The sequence below is a fragment of the Propithecus coquereli genome, unplaced genomic scaffold (genome assembly GCF_000956105.1).
Source record: "Propithecus coquereli isolate 6110/MARCELLA unplaced genomic scaffold, Pcoq_1.0 Scaffold76, whole genome shotgun sequence".
Classification (NCBI taxonomy): Eukaryota; Metazoa; Chordata; class Mammalia; order Primates; family Indriidae; genus Propithecus; species Propithecus coquereli.
Window position 1 is genome coordinate 5,704,673 of NW_012153729.1, and position 26,970 is coordinate 5,731,642.

At 55.5% G+C, this 26,970-nt stretch overlaps 1 protein-coding gene across 1 annotated transcript in view; it reads right to left on the reverse strand.

Annotated features, from left to right (window-relative positions):
• Positions 1-26,970, reverse strand: part of SDK2 (sidekick cell adhesion molecule 2) — a 150,985-nt gene that overhangs the window by 78,206 nt on the left and 45,809 nt on the right. The window contains exons 3-5 of the mRNA XM_012662229.1: positions 20,918-21,024; positions 9,685-9,832; positions 3,810-3,943 (exon numbers count right to left, since the gene is read on the reverse strand). Of these exons, the coding sequence (XP_012517683.1) occupies positions 3,810-3,943; positions 9,685-9,832; positions 20,918-21,024 (389 nt within the window). The remainder of the gene's footprint in view (positions 1-3,809; positions 3,944-9,684; positions 9,833-20,917; positions 21,025-26,970) is intronic.

Genomic DNA, 26,970 nt, shown 5'->3' on the forward strand with positions numbered 1-26,970 from the left:
AGATGGCGGCAGGACGTCTGAAGGAGACGCTTAGAGACGCAAGGCGGGAGCCCGCTGGTGACGGGGACCTGCGGCCACGTGTGCAGGTGCACCAGGCAAGAGCAGGAGGCTGGCGAGATCCAGGGAGCCAGGGGAACGGGGGAGAATGGAGGGCTGAGAACTAGACAGGGGGCTTGATCACTTTGGGGGGACGAAGAAGAAGTGACGGCGGCAGGGAGAACCTCGGGACAGAGAGTGTGGCGGCAGGTCCCGGAAGCTCAGGGAACAGGGGATGCCTGGCATGGGGACCAGCAGAGCTGCACGTCGGGGGCAGGGCAGCCGGTGGGAGCCTGGATCTGGATCTGGGGATGAAGACGGAGAGGGCCGTGGGGGTGGGAGACATGGGGGCGCCGATAGAACGGGCCGCTGGTGTGAGCTGGAGGCAGAAGGGACAGCTCGGGGTGGACGGAGGATGGTGGAGACGGCCGGGGCAGCATGGACCCACCCTCCGCAGGACACGCGTACGGTCACGAGTGCTCTGCTGGGGAGCACGGTGCTCAGTCATCTCCCTCTCTCACCAGGTCTCTTGGTGACCGGCCGGGGTGGGAGCAGCCCGACCAGGCTCAGGCACCCAACGCAGGACCAGCCTCACTAAACCCATGCCCTGGACGGAGGCTCAAGCAGGGACAGTCCTTGAAGGTGGAAAGGACAAGATGGCCTAGAATAAAAAAGTCTGCAGCTGGCAGGGGGTGGTGGGGAACACTCTCTCTACCCAGCTCGTGCCTATGGGTGGCCCCCAGGACTGCCAGCCCTGCCTGAGCCGGTGGCCGAGATCTGGGGCCTGGGAGGAGGCCACTCAGGTGACTCAGCCGCTCCCTGCCACGGCTGGGACTGAAGCCAGCGCAGGGTGAGTGAAGGTTGCTTCAGCCCCAGCAGGATACTGGGGCGAACGGGGCCCCGGGGTCAAGCTGTGAAAACCACGGGCAAGCCTGAGCAAAGCGGGGAGCACCTTCCACGGGAGCTCCTGCCACGGACGGGGCCCTGGGTGGGAGGAAGCAGAAGGCGCTCCCCACATGGGGACAAAGTTGGATCCCGCTGCCCCTGGACGCTTTGCATAAGAGCCACAACAAGGGACATCTGCCGTGAGCCATTCTCCGCGAATCGCCTCGGCATCCCTTTACAGATGAGGAAACTGAGGCTTAGGGACCACGCGACTGCCCTGGGCCACAGGTGCTCAGAGCGCTGGGGCAGGGGTGTTAGCCACTCCCCTCTCCTCACAACACCAGGCCACGGGCCACTCGTGCCTGCTGTGCTCGTGAAGTGTGGCTGCTGCCCCTTTGATTTAATGCCATTTAATTTTAACTAATTTACATTTAATTAGGATCCCCAATTCAGTGATTAGAACACCTTTAAGTATGTGCGGAACAACTTGCGCATACGACTCTACCTTTTCAGCTATAAATTTTATGAAATCTGGATACAGATCACGTATTTCAGATGCAAATTTAACATCCGGATTGAGATGTGCAGCGAGTGTGAAATACACAGGATTTCAAAGACTTAGTATGCAAAAAAAAAAAAAAAGAAAACAATGTAAGATACTCCATTAATATTTTTTACACTGTTAAAATGATAATATTTTGGTTATGTTGGGTTAAATATATTAATAAAATGAATGTCATCTATTTCTTTTTACTTTGTAAAAAATGGGACTACTGGAAAACTTAAAATTCCTTCTGTGGCTCACATTCTGTTTCCACGGGACAGTGCGATCTCCAGGTGTGGGGTGACCACTGGGGCATGGAGTTTCCAGGAGCTGTGACAGTCCAGGTGAGGTCGTCGGGGTCACCCTGAGCGGAGGGCAACTCCTGGGGTCACTGGGCTTGCTCCTTCCTTCCCCACTTCAGAGGGGCACGAGGGGTGGGGGAAGGGGTGTCGAGGGGAGAGAGAGGGAGGGGCGAGGGGAAGGAGGAGAGGGGCGCTGGTGGTGGGTGTGGTGGCACCTGCTCCCCACAGGTTGGGTGGCAGGCGGGCGGGCTGGGGGATTTCAGGGAGAGCAACAGGGTTTTGAAGAGCAGTCACTCTCGGGAAGAGAAATGAGCTAAAAATCAGCGGATTCTGCTCTCAATTCAGTACAAATCACCACGTGAGAGCAGGAGCCGGGGTATCGGGGCAGGAGAAGCAGATGAGTGGGTGAGGCTCGGGTGGACGGAGGGGGGCAGAGCGGCCCTGCCCGCCCCCTTGGGGCCAGCTGGAGGGCTGGGGTGGTGTGAGATAGAGCAGAGAGCGGAAGACCCCCAAAGTCAGCCAGGGGAGCAGCGGGTTTAACTCCTGTGAGGAAGGGCTGGATGCTGGAGGAGGGGCACAGAGAGGAAGGCCCCTGACCTGGGGTCTCAGGGTAAACTGAGTCACCCAGGAAGATGTCTGGCTTTGACTCGGACCATGAACCACTCCCGTATATCTGACCCTATCTCTGACATTGCTTCTTATCAAATGACCGGATTCCATGAGACTCCAGGAAATCTGATCCCTGCAAAATAGGTGATCAGCACCTGTTAGGGAAAAGCATATCCCTCCCATGACTAAATTCCTTTTTCCTGTAGAAACAGCAGCCCCTGGTCATGGGCCGGGGCCCAGGCTGTTGGGACTTGGCTGAGACCCTGGCCCAGGTCAGTGTCAGAGGCCACACCTGCGACCCTGATGGGTCAGTATCCGGAATGGAATTCTCCTCCCTGCCTCCAGAACTCTTTCTAAGCAGACTGGAGCCAGGGTGGGGGAAGGATTTAGCTGGGGCAGCAGGAAGGGGTCCTGCTGGAGTTTGCAAGGCACAGCAATGGGGATGGATGGGGCCGGGAACGTTCTGGGCCCTCTGGGCACTGGCAGGCAGAGGCTGGGATCAGAGGAAGGGTGCACAAGTCCCCACGCTGTCCACACCCTTATCTTGCAGCTGACGGGTGTCTACCAGCGCTATCAGGGATGATAAATGAGACTTGCTTTGGGAGCGGGCGTTGTACAGATGTGGAGGGACGTGAACATCTGGCTCCCCCAGCTCGAGCGGCAGCTCAGCTGCTGCAGGAAGCTCTGAGCTCCCCTCCCAAGCCACCCACCCCACCTTCTCTGTCTCGGGGATGGAGCGTGGAGGGAGGGTCTAGGCCGGCATGGAGAACCGGGCCATGGTGGGGGGACATCCCAGCATCTCGTCACTGCAGAGAAATCTGGCTCCAGTCTCAGCCAGACAAATGTCTCTTTGTCACAGCACACGCGAGGAGTCACCCCTTCACGTGTGTCTCACTGGGTACTGAGTTCTCCTGGGGAGAGATTTGCCTCCCTCTCCCGGGGAGCTGGGGCTGTCTGAGGATGGGCAGGGGGCACTTTTAGGCAGAGGAGGGACCATGTTCCCATTAGTGGGGACCGCCTGGCTCCGAGTAGAGACAGCATTTTTTATGTGCCAGCCGCATAGAGGCAGTTAGTATATTTCTTTAAAAACAAGCTGCGATCTCCTGATCACCCCCAGTGCTCTCCCGGTCAGCACCTGAGCACCGGCGGTGGCTGGAACCCACCGCGGACAGGCTCTCTCGCTCTGTCCCACCAGCCCTCGGTCGCCGGTGGCCCTGCTAACAGTCATGCTGAGCGCCCCCTCTCCCAATGCAGCACCCCAGACACGTCATGGGTTCCAGGCTCAGCCCCTTCTCATCCTCTCTGCCTTGGGAGGGCCCTGCCTCCCGCCCCCATCCCCTGCTGCTCCGTCTTCCCAGTAGCCCCCTGGAGCACCATTCCCGAGATTTAATGACCCGCTCGGTGACGGGTGCCAGGCCCTGCCGCTTACTTACTCTCCACGGCGAGAGTGATGGGCTGGCTGGTCTTGTTATCGCCGTTCTTGTCATTAACAGCCTGCACGTAGTAGCGGCCGGCGTCGGGAGCCACGGTTGACAGGATGACAAGGGTGTTCTCCAGCGTGATGGCTCTGGGAAGAGGAAGAGGATTCCTCTGACAGGGGCCCGAGGGGAGTGGGGACCAGGGGCAGGTGGCCTGCCCAGCCCTCCCCAGCCCCAGAGCCCCTCGTCCTGCCCACCTCCCAGCCACCTACTGCACTCCTTCAGTGCAGCCTTTTGATCTGATCTGAATTTACAGAACAAATCCTTTTAATGAAGGATTTACACGACGTTTGGGTTCAGCCGAGAGGCGACACTTGGGGAGCTGGAGGGCCACATGTGGGCTTGAGGCCGCAGGTCCCTCACCCTGGCCTACATTGTCACCGCGTTCAGTTTGCAGAGAATCCCCAACGTGACGCCGGCACGGGCAATCAGGCCCAAACATAGCACGCTCGCTCGCTTGCCGAGGTCGAGACCGTCCACGCGAGGCTTCCCCACCCCCTTCGCCAAGGCTGTGCCGGGAGCCTTCCACGCCCCCTCGGAGTTCTGCCCTTTCCATGTCCTGGCCTCCACGGCTGTGTGTGGTCACCTCTGGCTGCGCCACGAGTGTCCAGACATTGAACAAACGTTCGCAGAATGAAGGAGTGAATGACGGTGAATGAATGAATGGGTGGCAATGGATATAGAAATGAGCGGGGCCATCCCAGAATCGGCGCCCTAACCCTAACCCTAAACTTGCTTAGATTGATTCAAAGGCCACGCTGTGGACTTCTGGGGGCCTGTCTCCCTCCAGTCCCCTCTCCCGGTTCCACCTCCCTGCAGCCCGTCACCAGTGTGGGCCCAGCTGGGCTGGCGCGGTGGGTGCAGGGACGGGCCTTTGTCTCAGCCCGTCCCTTGCTGGGGTCCCATCACACAGGTGGGTCTCCAGGCAGGGAAACGGGCTTGTCCGAGCAGGAAGCCGGGCGGTGCAGCGGCTCCGAGAGCGTCGCCCACGCGCTCTGCCTGTCCCCTCCCTTCCCCCACTCTCCCAACGACAAACAAAACCATTAGTTTGTCAAGTCTATCTCCAGATTTTAATGTGATGTGCCCGAGACAGCTGTTAAACATCCTTAATGTTAGTTTAACAAGGACAAATCCAGTTGAATTCTTTTCGAATTTTCCCATTAGGTGAATGTCTCAGTTTTAAACAGGCTCTCAAATAGACATCCCGCTAGCGCTTCTCCAGCCCGGCCGCGCCGGCTCCTGCCCCGCGCCGGGTTTTGGGGCTTCACACGCAAGCTCTGCGAAGCGGGAAGGTAAGCTGTCCGCTGGCAACCCTTGGGCACCCTAATCATGTCCAGTTTTTTGTTTTTCAGGAGAGTTCTTTTAACTTCCAGCTAATGAGGAGGGAGGAGGCAGCGCCAAAGGCCCCTAAAATATTCTGAAAGCTGCAAAATGGGACAGGGATAGTGACCATTTCTTCATGTAGGAGTCTCCTGCAGGGACCCTTGTCCTTAGCATGTGGGCGTGGCCGAGGGCTGGGGGGAGGCTGGGCTGTGGGTCCCCCCGACGCAGGGCTCTGGCGGGGCAGGGGTGAGCTCCGGAATGGAGCATGCAGCCTCCTCCGTAGTGGGCTGCGGTTTCCTCACCCGCGTGAGGGTCGAAGCAGAACTTCCCCGGGGTTTCCTCCATCTCCGAGGGTGAGGGATTCTGATTCTGTTGCCGCTTCTGTTCCTTCCCTGTTTGGCTAGAGGCGGCCTTGCAGCCCGCTGACCGTCCCCCCAGCCCTGCCCTGGCACACGGCCAGCTTTAGGACTGAGGGGCGCCCCGTGGATGGCAGTGCACAGGGACCACGCCGCTGCCATGGCTGCAGGGGAGCGGGTTGAAGGAGCCTCTGCTGGGCTCACTGGGCACGGTGTGGCCCACGTTCCAGGTCACCTGCCTGTCCTGGGCCCCTTCTGGCCCCCACCTCCAATTTCTTCTCTCCTCGACCGGAAAGGGTCCTCACCCCCCATTTGCCCCTGTAACATGACACTGTGGTTATATCATGGTTGATCCTTCTAGGTCAGTGGTTCTCAACCAGGGGTGACTTTGCCCTCCAGGGGACATCTGACAATGTCTGGACAACTTTTGGTCACCTTAGCTGTGGGGATGCTACTAACAGCTAGTGGTAGAGGCCAGGGCTGGGGCTAAGTGAGCACCCTACACCCTGCAGGGGAGTGTGATCAGGCCCCAAACATCAAGCGGGCTGTGGCCGAGACAGCCCGTCCCGGGTGGAGTGGCGTCTCCGGCTGGCAGAGTGGCCCGACGCCCACCACAGTCCGGGCTCCCCTTCCGTAGAGGGCTGCAGCCTCTGGGAAGCCAGGGACATGCTGGGGCAGTGAGGCTGGGCTGGCGGGACACGGAGGAGGGAATGTGCACCCTTCTAGGCCTGGACCGTGAGGGCCTCCTGCACGAGCCTCACGTCCTCCCTCTCCCTCTGTCGGAGCGGGACAGCGCGCAAGCCTGTGCTCCCGTCAGCCAGGGCCCTCAGCGACTGTGTGGAGGGGGCAGGGCTTTAAATGGGCAAGAAACCCACTTCTGCAGTGTTCCGTCACTGAGAGTTGGGGTCTATCTGCCATCGCAGCCAGCACAGCCTAAATCAGCACCTGCAGGGCAGCACCCTGGACGGGGACCCACAGGGCCCGGGTTCAAGTTCCCCATGCAGAATGGGACGGGGGGAGAGAGACCGTGACCTGCCCTCCCTGTGACCCCAAAGGGTGGTTAAGGACGGTCGCCGGCTGTTCCCCTCCGCAGGGTGACTGTCCCCTTGAAAACGGTCATGGAACGATGCCCTACCTCCCTGTCTAAGTGCACACAGCTGTTTCCGACACTCAGGGGGGCTCCCGGCCTGCTGCACCCCAGCTGCGCCTCTTGGGGGGCGTGGCCAGCAGGACTCACCTCCCAGGCAGAGTCAGGGCTCTGTGTCTCAGCCGCACCCGAGTTCGCTTGCCAGGCCTGGGCGACCCCTCTGCTTGGCACTGCACCGCCCCGTTCCACCTGCAGCCCCGCTTCCTCGGCTCCACGGGCCCCAAGTATAATTTAATTACAAATAAAATAAATCATCCTAGAATGTGTACAAAGCCCCCAGCATGCATCTCTATGAGGAATCTTGTCTCCTTTTCAACAATGAGCCCCGACATACTAATCCCACCGCGCCCCGGCAGTGAGAGCGGCCCCAGTAGATAGCGGGGCCTCCGTGCCCCGCGCACCCCTCGGGCCTAGAGTTCGTCAGATATGTATCTGCGACATGCACACGCCAGAGAATTCGCTTCCAGGGGCCGTTTGCACTCGACTGTGAATATTAATCTGCTGTAATTGCCGAGATAAAACCACCACAGTGCTTTATCGCGTATTTGGCAGGAGTGCTGTGGTGGTGGGCAGGGCGTGGGGGTGTGTGGCCAGGGAGGTGTAGACTGTGCGGGCCAGGTTTGCGCTGTCCTGGTGCCTGGTGCCGGAGGGTGTTGGCATGACAAGAAGGTGAGGACAGAGGCTGGGAATGAGAAGAGAAGCGGAACAGTGTCAGGAAAGGGATGATGGGAGTAGGCTAGTGAAAGTCCACGAATGCGGGAGACTTTATGAGTGCCAGCACGTCCCCTGCTGCAGCTGTGGCAGGCATTGCCAATCGATCATGATATTCTTTCCCGTGAGTCTGGACAGGGCCTCAGAATCCTTCTCAACACAGTGTTCCAGGCAGCCACCACCAAATGACTGGTTTGCAATAGGGCATGAGATAACCTCAGCAAGGGCGCTAGGAGGGTGCTAGGACTTGTCTGCCTGTGCCAGCACCTGTGTGGTAGAGCATCCCCCTCCTACAGCATAATCTCAATATCCATGTTAAGGGTTAACCATTCTCTGCTGGTTTTATTGAACCTTAGTTAGGCCTAAGGGGGCACGGCATGACTCACACAGCCTGAGCGCACCTGTTAAGCTGGGGCGCCACTTCAGTTCTTCACCCCGCTCTGTATCCACGCCCTTTGTCATGTGGCTTGGCAGGGCCTCTCAGTCAGCGGGCGGAGGCTATTTCCCTGTCTCTTGATTCTGAGTTCTGCCATGGCTTTGCTTTGGCCAATGGGATATGAACGGAACCTTGAAAAATGTGTGTTTCTGGTTCCTCTCCTGCTCCTGTGCAGTTGCCGAGAGGACGTGCTAGGTCTAGCTGGTGGCAGGATGGGGCGAGCAGAGCACAGCAGATCACCCCAGTCACGCAGCGTGAGGCCTGTCTGGTTCAGCCAATGGCCAGCCAGCCAGAGACAGTGAGAGCCCAGCCCAGACCAGAAGAAACACCCAGGCAAGCCCGGCCAAACCACCAACCTGGAGACTCATAAGAAAAATCAGTGCTTATGGCTTTAAGCCATGGAGACGTTTTGTTATGCAGCATTGTGGCCGTAGGTGACTGATGCACACTAGGACAGTGGTTCTCAACCCTGGCTGCACATTGGAATAGCCTGGGCAGCTTTTAAAACCTCTGATGCCCAAATTCGACCCCACTTCAATTAAATGAGTGCCTTAGGATAGAACCCAAAGATCAGTATATTTCAAAACTCCCACATGACTTCAACAGGTAGCCAGGTTGAGAGTCACTGTACCAGGACTAATTTCTGCACGAGGACAATCACTTCGTCGTGTCTGTGTGCCTGTTCTCAGGTGTTTTCCCCATAGACAAGAATCAAAGACCCTGACTCTGGTGTCGGCAGGGCTGGAATCAGCTCTCCCACTTGGCAGCTGTGTACGATTTGGCAAAGTGGTTAAACATGTGGGAGCTTCACTTTGTCAAATGGGGATAAAACCAGACGTCCCACAGGGTTATTGTGAGGTCATTCATCCAACAACCACTTTTTCAGCAGGTGCTCTGGGGACAGGAAAAGGAACGAGATTGAGAGCATCTCCTCCCTCGTGGCGCACAGCTGTCCCCAAGGAGAGGGGATGTGCAGCGTGCCTGGCGCAGTCTGCAGGACAGAGCAGCCACTCGATAAACGGCAGCTGCTATTATTACTGTGCTATTATTATGTTGTTGTTGTTACGCTTTTTTCACCAGACTTAATGTTCCCCAAAGGCAAGAACTGTGCATCTCCTCCTCCACTCTTCACAGAGACCAGGACTGCTCCGTCCAGCCTACGCGGGAGTCGGGAGGAGGAAAGCCCCGGCTGGCTCCGGACCCAGGGGGCTCAGGAGGGCGGGGCGGGTGGGTGTATCCTGGGAGGAAATGCTTTGCCCCTCACCCTCTGAGAGGTGTGGGGTGTTGGCTACCACGGCGACCCCGGGGGGCACACAGAGGGGTCCTTGTGAACACTGAAAGGACTGTGTGTTTCTCTCCCCCAGGCTTCCCCTGGCCACACCTCGTCCCTGCAGCCAAGACACACACAGCCCTCACACACCCGGCCAGCGGAGACGCCGGGGCTGCCCGGCTGCCCGGGAGATGCCAGCACCTTCCACGTCCCCTGGCGCTGCTGGCCTGAGTCCTGGGCCTGTAGCCATGGTGACGGTGCCTTTGTATGTGCCTGTGTGGGTTTTGAAGTGCTCTGGCAAGCAGATTTTTTTCTCCAGCTGAGTGAGGAGGCAACGCCCTGGGATTCCCCAGATGGGGACCAAGCGTGGGTTGCAGGTCCCGAGCCCTCGCACGCGCATTCCAAGAAAGCCCCTCCGTCAGCCAGGCTTCCGTCGCCAGCCTGGGAAGTCCCCCATCCTGCCATGTCCCAGAAAGGCTGACGGGGGCTTCTGCAGAAAGGGCCCCCTTCCGAATCTGGGGGACTTGATCTGGCCCCACACCTCTTCCCCCAGGGGACCCTGTCCCGACCGCAGAGCGGGCACTCACATGCGGCTGCTGGGCGGGATCTTGCGGCCGTCCCGGAACCAGGTCACCTGCGGCCGGGGGAAGCTGGCGATGCGCGGGGCGCGGATGACCGCTGCCTCCCCGTGAGACACGCTCTGGTGCTTCTCGCCCTCCTCAAAGCTGCCCATGTCTGCAGGGAGAGAGCACAGGCAGGGGTCGGGGCCGGAGGTCAGCCTCAAGGTCAGTCTCAGGAACGGAGTGGTGGCTGCAGAAGGAACATTTGGGGCAGAGGGAATGACCATGGGGTATGGGGACACCTCGCTCGGAGGTGGATCGAACAGGCGTTTTAGCAAGTAAAATGTGTCCATGTCCGAACGACTGTGTGTCAGAATCCCCTGCAGAGATAAAAAGTGCTGATGGGAGGTGAGGTGCACCCCTAAGGCTTCTCACCACCCCACCGCATCCATCCCCTAACCCATCCTAGGATGCGCTTGCACCTGGCTCGCAGGCCCTGTGTGCAGTGAGCTTTCGGACCACTGACTCACAGGCCTTAGTTTCCTTGTTGCCCAGCCGTCCCCATGGCTCTCATTCTTGGGTGGGTCTTGGGATGCCCTGGGCCTTGGCAATCCCCCAGTGGCGCGCCCTCCTCGCCTCGGCACGGGAAGGCCCTGCTTCAGCGCACGTGGCTCTGAGTCCCTGATTCATTCTTGACCTGCAGGTTCTGCTGCCTTGGTGGCCTTGCCCAACCTAACGGTCTGACCACAGTCTCAGTGTAAACGACTCCCACGTCTCCTGCTAGGGCTCTGCTCTCAGCTCTGAGACCCAATTTCCAACAGTCTGTTGGGCGTTTCTGCCAGGAGTGTCCCCTGTCACTTTCCTGCCAAGCTGCTTCTTCTTCCTTTTGAGACAGGGTCTCGCTCTGTCCCCCAGGCTGGAGTGCAGTGGTGTCATCATCGCTCACTGCAGCCTCCAACTCCTGGGCTCAAGCGATCCTCCTGCCTCAGCCTCCCGAGTAGCTGGGACCATAGGTGCTCACCATGATGCCTAGCTAATTTTTTTATTTTGTGGAAATGAGGTCTCACTGTGTTGCTCAGGCTGGTCTTGAGCTCCTGGCCTCAAGTGATCCTCGGGCATCGGCCTCCCAGAGCGATGGGATTAAAGGCGTGAGCCACCATGCCAGGCCTGCTTCTTGCATTCTTAGTTCTGTGAGTAGCTCCCCTTCCCGCCCCCAATCACCTAAGCTCAACCCTTGGAGTCTTTGGAGGCACTTCCCTTCCCTGTCCCCCACAAAGTCCTTCTGCTCTTCATCACACTGTCACTGCCATTTACCATCCCCTCTGTCCCCTCAGGCCTTGCCAACAAGCTGGCCCGTTGCCCATCTGTGCTGACCTCCAGCACATCTCCTGCATGGGATCCCCTCCCACCCCTCCGACACCTGTTCTCGAGGAGCTTTTCTGACCACACGGCTGAACTGCTTGGAGCCTCGGTATCTCCCCATTGCCCCGGGAGAGTCCAAACTCCCTTGCCTGGATTCCAGGCCCCTCCCCAATCTGACCCCAACCAGCCTTTCTTGCCTGAATGCTCACACCACATCCTGCCACCCCGAGTGACTCACGCCCGCCTCCCCCCTCGGGGCCTGTGTTTGCTGGGCCTTTGCCTGGAATGACACCAGAACAAGCCATGAGTCACCAATGCACCACGAATTTACAGCATCCTGGAAGGATGCAGTCAGTTAAGTGTTTCAAAAAACCAAATCTGCTGTTAGCTCCTTGTTCTAAACTTGGCAGGCAGTGTGTGCGTGACGGTATCGCCTTGGAGTCTTTGAAACCTGAGTTCAAATCCTAGTTGGTTACTTACAGCAACGATGACCTTGGGTAAACCTCTTGACTTTGTTGAGCCTTAATTCCTTCTTTCGCACAAGGAAGTTAAGAAGAGTACCTTGCTCACTGAGGATTTCATGAGATAATATGTGTGTGTCAGGCTGCATCGATATTCCGCTACCATCCCACATGCTTTTCTTACAGTGTGATTGGCACTGCTCTCACTGAGAGGTGGGGCCTACGTCCCCTCCCCTTGAATCTGGGGAGCTTGTGACTACTCCACCCATAGAATGTGCTGGAAGTAACGCTATGTGCCTTTGAAGGCTAGGTCATCAAAAGAATACAGCTTCCCCCTGGCTTGCACTCGCCATGCGCTCGCCCTTGGAATCCAGCCACCATGTTGTGAGGAAGCTCAATCTAACCCAAGCAGACACGGGAACGGCCCACACGGAGAGGAACTAAGGTCCCCAGATGACAGCCAGTGTCAACATTAGACATGGGAACAAACACGTGGGCCCTCAGATGATCTCAGCCCCAGCCTTGGAGTCTCCCAGCTGAGGCCGCAGTCATCACAGAGTAGAGGCTCTGTGCACAGAACAGCTGTCCCTGCTGTGCCGTTTCCGGATTCCACGATCTCGGAATCTGTGAGCGTAATAAATGACTGCTGTGCACCATTGTATTTTGAGATAATTTGTTACACAGCCACAGAGACTGGAAGAGTATGTAAAAGTGCTAAAAAATATATCTCATATTTGTAGTATTAAAATATTGGAATTTCATACATTTTTTACAGTTTAGTTTAAATATCACCTCCTCAACCAATATTACCCCAAACCATCCGGATAGAATTAAAAACCAAAGACTGGTTGAGCACTCACCCTACGCCAAGTTTCTTTCTAGGTGGACTTCACATATATTACCTCATTTAATCCTCACAATATCACGACAAGCTCAATTTTAACAAATATACATTTTCGGTTGTTTTAAAATTTCTATTACTTGGCTCTGTCTATAAAAAAATTACATCAATGAATCACATTGATTTCAGTTCTTAAAATAATTTTATCTATTTAAAAAAACTTTTCGCAGAACTCAGAAGATATATTTGAACAATTTAAATCAATTTTATGGTAATAGTGTTTCTTTCTCCTCTCTCCAGTTTGATTAACTCCATTTTGTTGGTGAGGAAATGAAGGCCCGTGGAGACGGAGTGGCTTATCTGACGGTACGCAGTCAGGCCCGGGCCAGGCCAGCCTCACGCCCGCCCTCCCTTTGCGTTTCCTCCGCCTCTTCCATGACTCATATCCTGCATAAACATTCTGCACGCACATTCTGTATCTCCTTCTAATAGACGGTGGAAGAGGCAGTTATATTCCTGAGCAAATCTTACAAGACACCTGGCCCCATGCTCTGCACACAGTAGTTTCTCTCCAAATCCCCCAATGCCGTCATCCGCGTCTCCTTTCTGAGCTCTCCTTTGGGTCGGGCAGACTCTGTGGTGGGCACTGAAGGAAGACCTGGTCCCTGTCCTCCTGGAGCTTCCAGTCTGGTCAGGGAGACAGGCCTAAGCAAACCACCCCACACGTGAACATCCGGTGACATACTGTGACAGCCGTTGGAAAGGAAGGGACGGGGCTCTTCATGAGGGCAGGAGCAGGAGGACCTACGTTAGACTGGGAGGTGGGGGAGGCTTCTGTTGAGCTGAGACATGCCTACAGAGTGCGTGTTAGCTGGGGGTGTGTGGGGTGTGATGGTCTGGAGGGAAGGAGCTGTGTGAAGGCCCGTGTGGGGAGAAGGAGTGGTCAGAGGAAATAAAAGAAGGCTGGTGGGGCAGGGCTGTGGGTTTGTTCAGTAGATGGATGGATGTTTGGATGGATAAATGGAGGGATGGATGGTTGGATGAATGGAAGGATGGATGGGTGGGATGGATGGGTGAATAGAGGAAGAGATGGAGGGATGGATGGGTCGAGGAAGGGATGGATAGATGTATATTTATTTGTGTGTTTGGGTGGTGGATGGCTGGTTGCATGTAGGTATGTGTGCTTGGGTGGTGGATGGCTGGTTGCATGTAGGTATGTGTGCTTGGGTGGTGAGATGGCTGGTTGTATGCATGTACTTATGTTTGGGTGGTGGGATGGATGGTTGTATGTAGGTATGTGTGCTTGGGTGGTGGATGGCTGGTTGCATGTAGGTGTGTGTGCTTGGGTGGTGGGATGGATGGAGGCAGGAAGGGCACAGCTGGCCTCCTTCCAAGTTCTGCACTTGACCCTTTCCTCCACTGCTCCATCCCACGATGTCCCTACTTCACCGTGGCTCTCAGGCCCCAGGCCCTCCCATTCTCCCCAGTCCACTTTCTCAAGTGTGCTTCCTGGCTCTGCTCAAGGAGCCCTTAGCCCGAGCAGGCCACGTATGTGTATGTATGTATACACACATGTGCCACGCACACAGCCACGTATGTACTAAACTGCATCAGCCGGACAGTGCGGGAGCACAGGCCAGAGGAAAGGAGGCCCTAGTGACCGAGATGGGGGGCCCAGGCTCCCCTGGGAAAACTCATCCACCCGGAGGTGGGAAGAGTCAAGGGTTTACTGCACGTACTCCCTAAAGCACATGCTTGCTAATACACTGCATCATGCCCTGCAGAGCTGATCCAACTTTCCCAATAAATTCCTCCAAGAACAAAGAAGTGGGCCTGGGGCACAGCTGGATGTGGCCTAAAAATTATTCCTGATGAATTTCTCATATCTTAAAAGGCCTTGTAAAGTATGCCTTCCACCTCAGAATATATTCATTGCTTTTATGTATTTATTTAAAAAACACTTTAAAATCATGAAATATGTCATGCATACAAAAGAGCAAATATAATTATATGTATAGTTTAAAAAAGAAGAATAAAATCAACACTCCTGTACCCACCACCCAGCTTAAGGACAAGAACACCAACCACACCTTGTCCCCCTCCCCCACGCCCCTCTACCCTCCCGCCTCCCCCCGAGAGGTCATTTCTGTCCCGAATACCGTGGCAATGGTGCCACTGCTTTCAAGTTTCCTTACGTATAGATGCATCCTAAGTAATTTATGGTCCATTTGGTCTGTTTTTAAACCCTTTATACCTGGGATTATTCTGTGTGTAATCTGTAGTCTTCTGGGATTTGCTTTTTTGTGCAACATTATTTCTTGGAGCTCTACTCGGATCCTTGCACTTAGTTGAGTCACTTTCGCGGCTGCTTGGAATTCTACGATCGTAATAGCGCCCTGCTACTGCGCACGTGGCTAAGAGAGCGCTACGGTACGTGCCTAAAAATGGAATTGCCAGTTGTAGGGTACGCACATGTTAATTTTAATAATAATGCCAAACTGTTTTCCAAATTTACACTCCTACCAGCAGCAATGTGAGTTTCCGCCAACACTCGGTCTTGTTAGATTCTTTGGGGTTTGCCAATCTGGAGGGCATGGAATGGTATTTCATTGTGGTTTTATGTGTTTGTGTGTCATGGAAACAATGCTCCTCCCTCCAACCAGGTCATAACATGCCTCTGCCCTCAACCATCCACGACTTCTGTCTCATTCTGAGTAACCTCCAAAGCGCTGACCACAGCTCAGAATGCTGTCGTCTGTCCCCAAGCTCCCTCCACCTCGCCTCCTTCCACTCTCTGCTCCAGCTACCTGGCCTCAGACAGACATCCAAGTTCACCTCAGGGCCTTTGCACTGGCTGCTCCCTGGCCTGGAATGAGCTCCCTCTCTGTCTCCCCAGCTTCCTTTGAGACTCTGCTCAACGTCACCTCCGAGCAGCCACCCTCCACCACCGTGTCCAATAAGACCCCCGCCCCGTCCTGCATCCCTCTCACCTGCCTTCATTTCTCTTTATAACACTTAATTTTTCTTCACGGGCCTTATATGGTACATATTATATATTCACTTTTTAATTTGTGTGTCTCCTGTTGCTTTCTTCTTGGGCAGGCCCGTGTGTCTGGGTTTTGTGCCCTGCTGTGTCCTCATTACCTGGAACGGAGCTCAGCAAACAGGGGGCGTGCGCAAATAATAGTCGTTTCATGAGGGATTTCAATATTCAGGTCAAATGGGTGCTCGAGAAAGACACGATAATGTTATCTTGAACGGCCGCATGGCCCCTCAATCTTCCACATTCAATACTCACACCTCGGATTGAGAAGCAAGAAAAATAGGCCTGTGGGTGGCATTTTAGGCATCAACCCCAGCCTACGTGACAACGGGCTCTATCTCCTCGAGTCCCATTTTGTACGTGTGGCTGCCAAGCTGTCTGGTGGGAGGAAAAGCCCGCCAGCCTCCCGGGAAGGGCCCCTGGCCCTGCGGTGGGTGGGTGGGTTTGGTGCTGGGGTCGGCGGTTCCAAGTCTGAGCCACACGGAGGAGGGCTGGGGCAGGTGGCCTCGCCCAGGTGAGGGGAGCACAGAGGTGCCCGCAGGACCTGGACGTGGGGACACACTGGCCCAGGGAAGGGAGTCTGTCCCCTCTGCAAGGCTCTCCCAACCCTCTGCGCCATACATGCCGCTTGCCGAAGGCCAGAAATTTATGGGGACTTAAAAATTACAAAGAGACTCCCGGTGGGGGCAGGAAGGGCTGGGGAGGGGGAGATGTTTTATTGACTTCCCCTTAATTGCTGTAATTAAACACATGTAAAGGATCTTTTTCTAATGACTCTGCCATTATCATTAGTTGTTAGCACAGCTGCCTTATTAATTTCTCATCGGAACCCGACTCACGGCCCTTCTTTGGGACGGGGGCTGGGGTGGGGCCGGCCTGGCTCCACGATCCCCCTGGAGAACTGGCTCCGGAGCCTGGGACACTCGCTCCCACCCAGAGGCAGAAACAGCTGGGGAGGGGAGAGGGGGGGATTTGGAAGGAGCGGCCGTACCCCACGTGTCCTCGCAGCCTGTGCATCCGTGTGAGCGTGTGGCAGACAGTGGACAGACAGACACAGACCTGGGACAGCGCTAGGACCGGGGCAGGGTGCGGAAAGCCTGGAGCTGAGGGTGACAGATGTAAGGGGGGGCGCCCGCTCTCGGGTGTGCAAGTGCGGGGTGAGCCCTGGGAGTGAGCGGCGCCCTGACCCGGGCACCCCCAGTGCCCGCCTTGCCTCAGCCCAGGCCAGCCCTAGAGGGCGGAGGTGCAAGGGTGGCCGGGAATGCGCCTACTTAGAATTAGAACAAGAGAGGTCCATTACTCCAGGACGCCCTCCCTGGGCAACCTCTAGGAGAGAAGAAAGTCCGCTCCTCCCCGAGTGTCATCCAGGCTGGGAAGCAGTTGCGACGTCTGTGTGCATTGATTCGGTAATCCTTTCAACCACCCACCCAAGTCGGCACTAATGGTAGCGCTCCTTTTCACTCAGGAGAAAACAAAGGCACAGAGAAATTAAGTAACTTGCCCCAGGTCACACAGCTTGTGCAAGGTAAGCCTGGATTTCAACCCTGGGCTCCCCGCTGGCTTCATGGCTATACCCTATCAAGCAGGAGAAGGTGGTAGGTAGAACGGCTGGTTGTGGGACCTTGGGCTGTCCTCTAACCTCTCCCGGACTCAGTTTCCCCATCCTGACACGCAGCTCATAAGATTCACCTTTCACCTCTCAGACCCATCCTGGGAACCCACTGGAGAGAGACATTTGCGCAATCACACTGGAGGACAGACTGCTCTGGAGACGACCTGGCACCTCCTTAGGCTGTGCACCAGGGACGGGGTGTCTCGGGCCTCCTTGGGGGACGGTCCTCTCCCGCGGGTCCTGACCTGCAGAGTCTCTTTAACCTCATTAACATCAGAGCTGGAATGGGTCTCATTTTACAGATAGGGAAACTGAGGCCCACAGAGGGGAATGGTGGTGTCCAGAGTCCCAAGAGAGTCCGTGCCTGGATTGGGGCTAGAATCCAAGGCTTTCTGACCTTGTCCCCTCAGCACGCGGTCATGTCAGGCACGAGGGCACGGCCTGGGGCTCTGGGGAGGTATTTTTCCTCTGTTCCCCCTGCTGACAGCCAAGAAAACCACGTGACCCCGCCCACTGGCGCTAGACCTTCCTCCCAGGTGGGGGACAGCATGTATGACAAATTTGCAGGGCTGTTTGGACACGGAGCGTCACAGTCCAGGAGTGTCCCTGTGATTCTATCTGAACCCTGATCCCAGCAGCTCCCCCCGCCCTCCCCCCACCCATTTTGGTTTTTCTCATCTTGCCCTCAAGCAGCAGCCGGGGGGCTGTTTCGGAATCAGGCAGTCAGGGGTTCAAATCCAGGCTCTGGTATTTCCTCATTGTGTGACTTAGGCAGTCAGTTGCGTCACCTGCCGAGCCTGGGTCTCCCTGTCTGTAACATGGGATGGGGACTTCTCTGCAGGCTGGGGCCGGCACAGCCACACGCAGGACGGATGCTATCACGGGTGAGAATGGTTTCGCCGGTGCCACCTTCCCCTGCATCTGGAATCCCTGGGGGAAGGGGGGTCGGACAGTGGATTCGTCAACTTCCACATCTAGAGAGAGGCCACTCTCAGGATGAGACGAGTGTCCAGGCAGGGAGGGAGCTGCGGAGGCTGAAACCTTCCTTGGTAGCACGAACGTTGTGCTGAAGGGCCAGACAGGAGTTTCTAGGGCTTCCCTGACTTCCCGGCTTTAGGGCCAAAGGGCTGCTCAGAGTGGTTTCTACCCTATGACGTTACGCAGGAAACAGCTTCAAGGCCTGGGAAACCGTGCGCAGTTACCAGACACCCCTTCTCAGTGCTGGTCTGGGGGAGCTGCGGCTGGTGGCCAGCAAGGGGTTAACCTGGGTCTCCCTCTCCACACCTGCCAGGATGTCCCGTTTCTTTGGGGGGCGGGCTGTACCCACATACACAAAGCTTGGCAGCAGCAGCGCAGTATAGCATGGTGGGACATGGCGACAATCACGGTCACAACCATGTTCAGGGGGCACCTGGAGCCCCAGACCAGAGGAGAAGGGCAGGACTCCCGCTGGGAGAGGTGGCTGAGGGGCAGGCCGGGCTGGGAGGGGGCCTGGGGGAGGGGGCCAGCCGGCTGCTCTGCGGTTTTGGCCAGGACAGCCTTCGCTGGACGCCAGTTCTGCGCTGTGACCTGCTTGTTTGCTTCCTGAAGACGCCACCACAGAACACTAACGGCAGCAGGCTCTGCCACCGATCCCGGGTGTGCTCTGTGCGGGCTGGGCGAGGCGCGCCGCACACGTGAGCTCAAGGATCCGCCTGTGCCCAGGGGCGGACATTATTAGATACTTTACGGATGAGAAAACTGGGCTGGGGTGACGCTCAGAGAGGTTCAGTCACTTTCCTGTTGTCACACCCAGGAAGTGCAGGTGCACCAGGGTCCTTAGAGGCCTTCTGCCCACGATCAGGGCCCCTTGCCCTTCCGGATATGGGCCTGGTCACTCCTCCCCCAGCTTGGCGGCAGGAAGACACCCGTGGGTCTGGCCTGGTTTCCAGGCAGTGCCCCCCACGTGGGCCCTGCGTGTATGTGGGAAGGCGTGTGTATCAGGTGGCGGGAGAAGGGACTGAGTCTAGGGCTTGTGGGTCCCTATCACAGCCGGGCAAAGCAGCACTTCAGCCACGCAGACACTGACCCGCCTTCCTTTCTTTTGGTCAGCAAAGCCGACCCAGGGAGAGACTGTTACCTCAACTCCAGAAGGTTCCTACTGTTCTCCCGTAAGCTTGGAACAGACCCCCTCAGCCCCTACCCCCACAGCCTGGACTGAATGGTGCTCTGGTTGGTATTTCCAACTGCACACACATGTGCACACACGCACACACGTGTGTTCCCTCCTGCACACAGGTGAGCAAAGAGGCAGACCAACCCAGACATGCACATCCATACACATGGCCAATACATGCATGTGCACACACTTGCACACGCTCTCATGCACACACACATACAATGCATGGGCACACATCTGCACACGCTTACAACACAGGAAGGGTGGGTGTCTGTTTTTGCAAACACGCAGGTGAGAGGCAGACTGACTCAGACACACACGCAAGCACACATGCGTGCATGCACACACACAAATATCCACGTGCACAAACTGCACGCTCACACTCATTCTCTCCCAGACACACGTGAGCAAAAAGGCAGACCGACCCGGACACACACATTTGCACACCCCTTGCACACACACGTGCATGCAGTCTCCCGAGAGCCCCAGCCCCAACCCCTCCCACCCCCTGGACTCTTGGCACTGACTGAAGGAAGCTCTGAGGGAGTCCTCCAGCCGCTGACAGCTGCCTGGAATCCATCATTTTAATTCAAGGCTTTTCTGCTCCTTGGAGTAAGTTGAGTTGCCGTTAGTGCTGATTTATGGGGACAACCCGTCCTCCACTTTTGATTATGGTTGTTTTCCATAATTATTATAAACACTCTTTGCCTCACTTGAGATTTTCTTTCAGATTTCTCACTGCATTTCTTTTCCAGTAGCAAGCTCTCTCCTACCCCAACTCAGAGCCGCACCCTGTGGGCTCCAGATGACAGGGTGTCCTTTTGTAAAGAAACAAAACTCAGGGTTCTCTAAGGATCCCCACATTCCCACATGCCATAGTGCTACCTTGGACTTCTCCCCCTAAGAAAGCCCAGAATGAAATAGCCCACAACGAGCCTCATTTCTAGCAGACGACAGGGATTGCAGGAAGGGGACAGGACTGGGGAGGGACACTGGGTCATGCGGGAGGGTGTCGGTGGGCACTCTCGGGCCCTGGTTCCTGAGACGACCCGGGTCCTCCTACAGCTGCCCTCCCTTCCTTACCAGAGGAGGATCTGCTGGGGTTGGCGGCTGTTACCCTCATAGCCCGGCGAGGGTCCCCCACTTTACTCTCTGCCCACCAGCCCTTCTGGGAATGCCCATTCACCATCCTCTTCTCCCCCTTGGAGCTGCAGTACCCACTGTGAGGCACCCCCAGCGCCCCCTGAAGATCACGGGGACCCCCAGGCTGTTGTCGCTCCAGGGCTGGGCGAGTTAGAACAGTAAAGGCCATGGGGGCGCCGGGAAGTCTGCGGAGAAGAGTGGAGAGGTTCAGGGTGGCCATTCTCAAGATCCACCCCTGCCAAGTGTGAGGCAGACCCCACAGGAGGTGTGAAAGCAGGTGGCAAGGCTCCTTTTTGAAAAAACGAGTCAGCTGGTCCCATTTAAAGGGCACCAAAGAGGTCACATCATCTGGAACGCAGAGCAGCATGGAGCCCTTGACTGTCTGTGTCACGGGGGTCACGAGGCCAGCAGGTGCACGTGGCACTTATCCGCTGTGTGACCTTGGAGAGCGCCCGCACCCTCTCTGGGCCTTGGTTCTACCAACTGTAAAACGAGGGTGTTGGCCAGACAGGTGGGGAGGGCCGCCTGGGCACCCAGCGGGTGTGGATGCCGTGGCTGGATCTGGCTGTACCGGAGTGTGGACCCTGCGGGCCCTCTCCCGCTTCACGCCCGCCCCCTGCCCGGGCCCCATCGTACTCACAGGCCACCTGGACCTCGGTCTGCCGCTGCAGCAGGGCCCCCATCCGGTTACGCACGATGCAGCGGTAGAAGCCAGCGTGCGTGCGGTCTAGGCTGGTGATCATGTATCTAGGGGACAGAGGAGACAGCCGGTGAGCAAGGCAGGCAGCTGCAAGGGGCAGAGGTCAGACTGGGCTCAGAGGTTAGGGGTCACCAGGCACCAGAGAACTCTTCACTCTCTGGCCATGTCACGGGGTCACAGAAAGATCCTTCTCAATGGGAGGGTCCCTCCCCAAGGCAACGAGGCCTTTGCTCAGCTACCCAGGAAGTGGCCTCACTTTCCCAGGGACAGGAGTGCGGTGCCCGAGTCCTTGACCCTGCCGTGGCCCGGCCTCCCGGGGCCGTGTCGGCCCTGCCAGACGCTGCTGTCCTCCCCTGCCTGTGACTCACGTGGCTGAGAAAGGTGGGGGCCTTGTCTGTAGGCCTTGCACGCGACTGCGCTGTAAATATTAATCGAAACGGACGGAGGAGACAGAGACAGGGAAATCTACGTTTCCCCAAATGCTCAGCATCATTCCTTCCTTAGAATCACAGACAGCTCCGCGCAGCTAGAGGGGGAGGCGGCGCCTTCTGAGCGAGCCAGGTAGCGGCCTGTCGGTGTGGGCAGGATGCACCACTCCCAGCCGGCCCCTCGGGAGCCGCTCCGGGAACACCTGTCGCCCAAAGAGCAGCAGAGCGCAGTGTCAGGGCAGGCGGCTGGAGAGCAGGCACGTGGTGTGGTGTGCTCACCTGGCCGAGAGGCAGGGCAGTGAGAAGCACCTGGGTGGAGGTGCTGGGGGCCAGGGGCTAGTCCCCTGGTTCTCCCTCAGTGGTCACCTTTCCCGTCCCCAGGCAAGAGTCCAGCAGGGCCCCCAGAGGAACAAGGGGCTTGTGCCTGGGATGCCTCTCTCCAGTCCTTGGGCATCCCGGGGTTTGCCCAACTGACTGGGTGGACAAGTTCATTGCCGCCTGCCCCTAGGATATGCCAATAGGCCAACCCTGGCATGGGGCAGCCTTATCCCCAGTTGCCAGTTTTGTCTTACAGGAGCTCTGGCCAGGGCCTAACCATCATCACCATCATCATCATCATATTCCCAGTGGTGAAACAACAACTCTCCCTTCTGAGCACCATCTCTGCATTGGACACTATAGCACTTTTCAAACATTTCTTCTCTCAACACAACAGTTTCCAGACTATTGGATACCATGGACCAGTAACACTTAAAAAAACGGCAACGCAAGACTCTCGACTTTTTACTTTGCCAAGATTATTAAAACCAGCCAACCAAAAAGCAAACAGACAATCATGCAACAAAACACACACGCGCGCGTGCGCGCACAAAGGATCATATTAAAAAGTGCGAGAAAAATAAATAGAAGTGGTCAGCATTTTATTTTAAAAGGATATTTCTGAGATAACAAAACAGAAACCTAATCTCAGCATAAAGGCAATTTTGGCAAATTTTTAAACTTAAATTTTATGCAAAGCCCACTGCCTTAGCCCGATTTTCTCATTTTATGTGGACAGTTGCAGACTGTCATGGGTCAGCTTTTGGGAGTCTTTGACTTAATCTCCACACTAACCCTACAGAAGAGGGACTTTCATTAGAGGCAGGCAAGTAAGCTCCAGAAATATCTTGTCATTGACGTGTAGCTTCCCACATAGTACGAGGCAGGGCCAGGGTCTCCTAGAGCCTTTCTGACTCCGAGCCTGGCTGTGAAGGGGTTCCACACTGAGATCACACCCCCAAGGGCCCCACCTTCCACCCTGGGCTGCACAGGACTGACTTGGGCTCTGCCCCATCACCCAGAACCTTCTGGATGCTGGAGCCTCTTATCTCTGCCACCCGCTGCAGCTCTTATCTGTCTCTTGCTACTGCACACAGCGTGATGACGGGGGACACAGTGAGTGCCCGAGCTCTGGCAAGTCTCTGCTCCTGTTTCACCTCATCCTCACCTCCGCTGTGGCGCTCTCTCCCGCTGGCCGCCCCGTCTCTCCCGAGGCAAGCGAAAGCAGCTCTGGGGAAACTGTCTGGGTCTCTAAAGCGATGGGGTGACCCGAGAGAGGAGACGGAAGGAGAGCGGGGCGGGAAAAGCCCTCTACCTTTGGAAATGGAATCAGATATTACTAAAAAGCACCAGGGAGAGGAAAATAAATAGAAACGGCTGATAAAGTCACGGGAAGATGTTCAACATCTGCCCTAACAAAAGAAATTAAGACCAGAACAACAAGATGAGGTTTGCCTATCACACTGTCAAAGAGTTTCGGGAATGGTCAAATCCAGTGCTGGCAAGAGTGAGGGGGAAGGGAAGGTTTGCTGGTGGTACTGAAAATGGGTCCAGCCTTTGGGGTAAAATCTATCGAAATCAGAACACGCAAGCTCTTTGACCCAGAGGTGGCACTCCCGGGAGCTGGCCTTTTGGGTGTACTTGCAACCATGTGCCAAAAAATATGTACAAGGATGCTCACTGTGGCACTGCTTCTAATTGTGGAGATAGACAAAAACTGGAAGCAATCTAAACGTCCATCAAAATGGAATTGGATCAATAAATGATGCCGCAGCCGCAGAATGAATGGAGAACATCTGTATGGGATGGAGGACGAAGGTCTCTGAGATACACAGAGCTTGGAAAAGAAATCAAAGCTTGGGAGCAGAGGGGAGTTTTATGAATAAAAACATGATGTAGCAAGATGCTGAACAATATAGGAGTTGACCGTTAGGGACAAGAGTGATAATGTATTCTTATCCACTGCTGTTCATTGACACAGGCTACCGAACCCTTAGTTTAATGTTTTGGATCATGCAAATTGAGCCAATAAAAATAATTTAAGTTTGTTGCCAAAAAAAAAAAATCAAAGAATAGTGTTATGATATGATTGTATGATACCATTTGGGTAAATTGAAATATTGATTTATTTCTCTGGGTATGTGTGTATATAAATACACGTGTGCAAACACACACATGCATGATCACACAAACACTCTGGTATGTGCATAAAAATTTTCCGAGATGGATACTCTAGAATGTGTTATCTCTCTTTGGGGAGAGGTATCCAGGATGGGGAGGGAGTGAAACTGCTACTTTTTGATTTTATGTCTGTCTATGCCATTAGAATTTTCTTTATCGTATGCATATATTGCTTTTATTTTAAAAATAAAATAAAAAAATGCACTTTGTGCATGTAATTTAAGTGTACATTATAAAAAAAGACACTGGGGACTCGTAGGATCTGGATTTGTTTGCTGATGTCAGTGAAGTGTGGTGAAGTTTAAACTTTAATAAAAGTCCATTTCTGCAGAAGTCTCTATGTCCATTTGTTTCAGCCAGGAACCCCCAGGCTCCGACCAGGGCCATGAGGAAGGTCGGCGGGCTGGGAGGCCTCCTTTCTGTCCCCCTCTGTGGTGGAGGGCGGGTGCCCCCTGGCCCGGCAGTGCGGGGCGCAGGCCCTCTCTCGCTCCTCCTGCCTCCTGCTCCCTGGGCTGCCTCTTGGTGCTCCCTGCCTGGGAGACCTATTTCTGGCTTGTAGGCAACATTATTTAAAGTAACAGTTCCGCCCACTGCCTTTCCTACCAGGGAAACCCACTTCACTCCACCCAAATTGCAGCTCTTGTCTCTCCGCCTCCCGGGCGGGTGGAAGAGGCATTTGGCCAGCATCTCGGTTTGCAAATCCAGTACTCTGTAAGCATCCCTGATAATGACAGTAACAGCACTCATTATCTCCATCTTGCTCCCTCCTGGACCGCCAGGACACACTCAGCCCGCAGCTCTGCCCGCCCCTCCCACCCGTGGCTGCCAGCCCAGCAGGGAACTGGCTGAGTCCAGCCCCGTCAGGGAGGGCCGATGAAGTGGCTTCTGGAGGAGGGAGGACCCGGGCGGGGCGGCACTGCCCACACCTCATCCACCCAGGAGGAAACGTGGCTTTGGAGAAAGCACCAAGACTTCCACGTCGGGGAGGTTTGGGCTTGACTTTCACTTCTGCTCTTTCTTAGGAGTATGGCCTGGGTGAGTTATGGAACCTTGCCTCGGTTTCTCCATCTGTGAAATGGGGATCATGATGACCATCTCTGATGAGAGTGTCCCAAGAGGCCCTGTATATAAACGCCTCGCAAGTGGCAGGTGCTGTACAGACGCTTGTCAAGCGAGGGGACAGATTGGGGAGCCAAAGGTATTGGGATGAGGTACGTAGGCTCAGAGAGGAGGGCAAAGAGGGCGTGGCAGGAGCCCTCCCCACTGAGTAGGACTCCTTTAAGGGCTCCACGCCAAGCACCAGGGGACCACAGAGTCCCTTGCCTGGCACATTCCTCAGCTTCCAGCCTCTAACCTCCCGGTCACCTCCGGTTGCCTCCGCAAGGTGGAAAGGCCCGAGCCGGGCTGCTCCAGGGCTGAGGAGCAGTGCTGGTGCGCAGCAGAGCCTCTCCCGGGGTGACCGCAACCTCATTCTCCTTCCAACGAGCAAGGGCCACGGGGGTGTGGCCTCCAGGAGCTGGCACACACCTGGATTCACCTACCCTGGGGTCCCCACAAAGGACTGTGTACTTATTAAGTTCTTATTTATTATAGCAACTATATTAGCATGATTCAAAATTCAAAGAATAAAAGAAAAACTAGAGAGCAAGATCTTGTCATCCAGCCGCGCTGTCATCCCTGACGCCCCAGCACACAGAGGCAGGAAACCATTGTTAATAGTTTCTTGAGTATCTTTTCAAATTTTTTTATGCAAATGCAAGCAAATCCAAATTTATAATCCTTCCCTTTTATAAACAAGAGGCACACGGCCTCTTGGATGCACTGTTCTGCTCCTTGCTTTGTGCAGCTGACAATATATCTTGGAGATCTTTCCATAGCCGCACACAGAGCTTCCTCGGGCTTTTCGACAGCTGCAGAGTATGGAAGAATCTTCTGGCTGAGCGGAGCTTTGCTTTCTCCCCATTATGTGGTCACAAGGAGCAGGCGGTGGAGAGAGGGCCTTAGGGGCTGGCTTGGGGCCGGGGCAGAAGGAGGGAGGCAAAGGAAGACACGACAAGAACCTGCACCGATTCTTGTTATCCCACTCACAGAATGTCCTGATTTTAATCCGGCAGGACCCTGAGGCTTCGTCCACTCAGCCGAGGTGACGAGATGGGCTTGGGGTGGAGGGCACAAGGAGACTGTGGGGAGGCAGAGCCAGGACAGATAATTGCGTTTTTAGAGACAAGAGAAGAGCATGGGAGAAAATAACTGCCTAACAAATGTGGCATCTTCTCCAGCACACAGGCAAACACACAATGCCCTTTTTGGTTCGAGTCCTTGAGTGTCACAGTTGATATTTAAAATGATTCTTACTCGCATTAAATAAGATATTTCAATTCCACGAAGCTGTCAGAAGCTGACGCGGACACCAGAAATAATAGGCACACTCTCCTTGTATTGTCCTCGTTAATAAATCAGACGCCTGGAGATGCACATGGAGATGCTAACACGGAGGAGGGGCGAGTGCGTATGTGCACACGTGCACACTTGTGTGCACATACAGAGCAAACTCACGCACGCCTACCCATGTGCACATACATGTTCATGCACAAAATGCTATGCACACATATGCACACTCATGCACACACACGTGTGCACACACCCACATGAACACGCACTTGTGCACACACGTGCTCCCACTAGATCTTCTCTCCTTGAGTAACTGTGGTCAGGGAGAGGAGGCAGCTGGGTCACTATGTCTGCTGGGGGGTCAGCAGGAACTCTCTGTGCCCACCGCCTGCAGATGTCACCGCAGACGGCCATGGCAGACACAGGTTCCAGGGAAAGCAGTGGGCAACTGAATTAGAAGACTCAGGTTTCCTTCCCTCTTCCCGTGGGCTTTGGACAACAGGCAGGAGAGAGGCAGCAGTGCCAGGGCATGTGCATACCCACACACACAAGCGTGTATGTCCTCAGACACTTGTGAGCACACGCCGAGCCTGTTCCTGCGGCAGGGAGACTCAGGCGGTGCTCAAAGAACTGGCCACAAGGCTGGTGGCCGCTAGAAATGGACTGACTCCACAT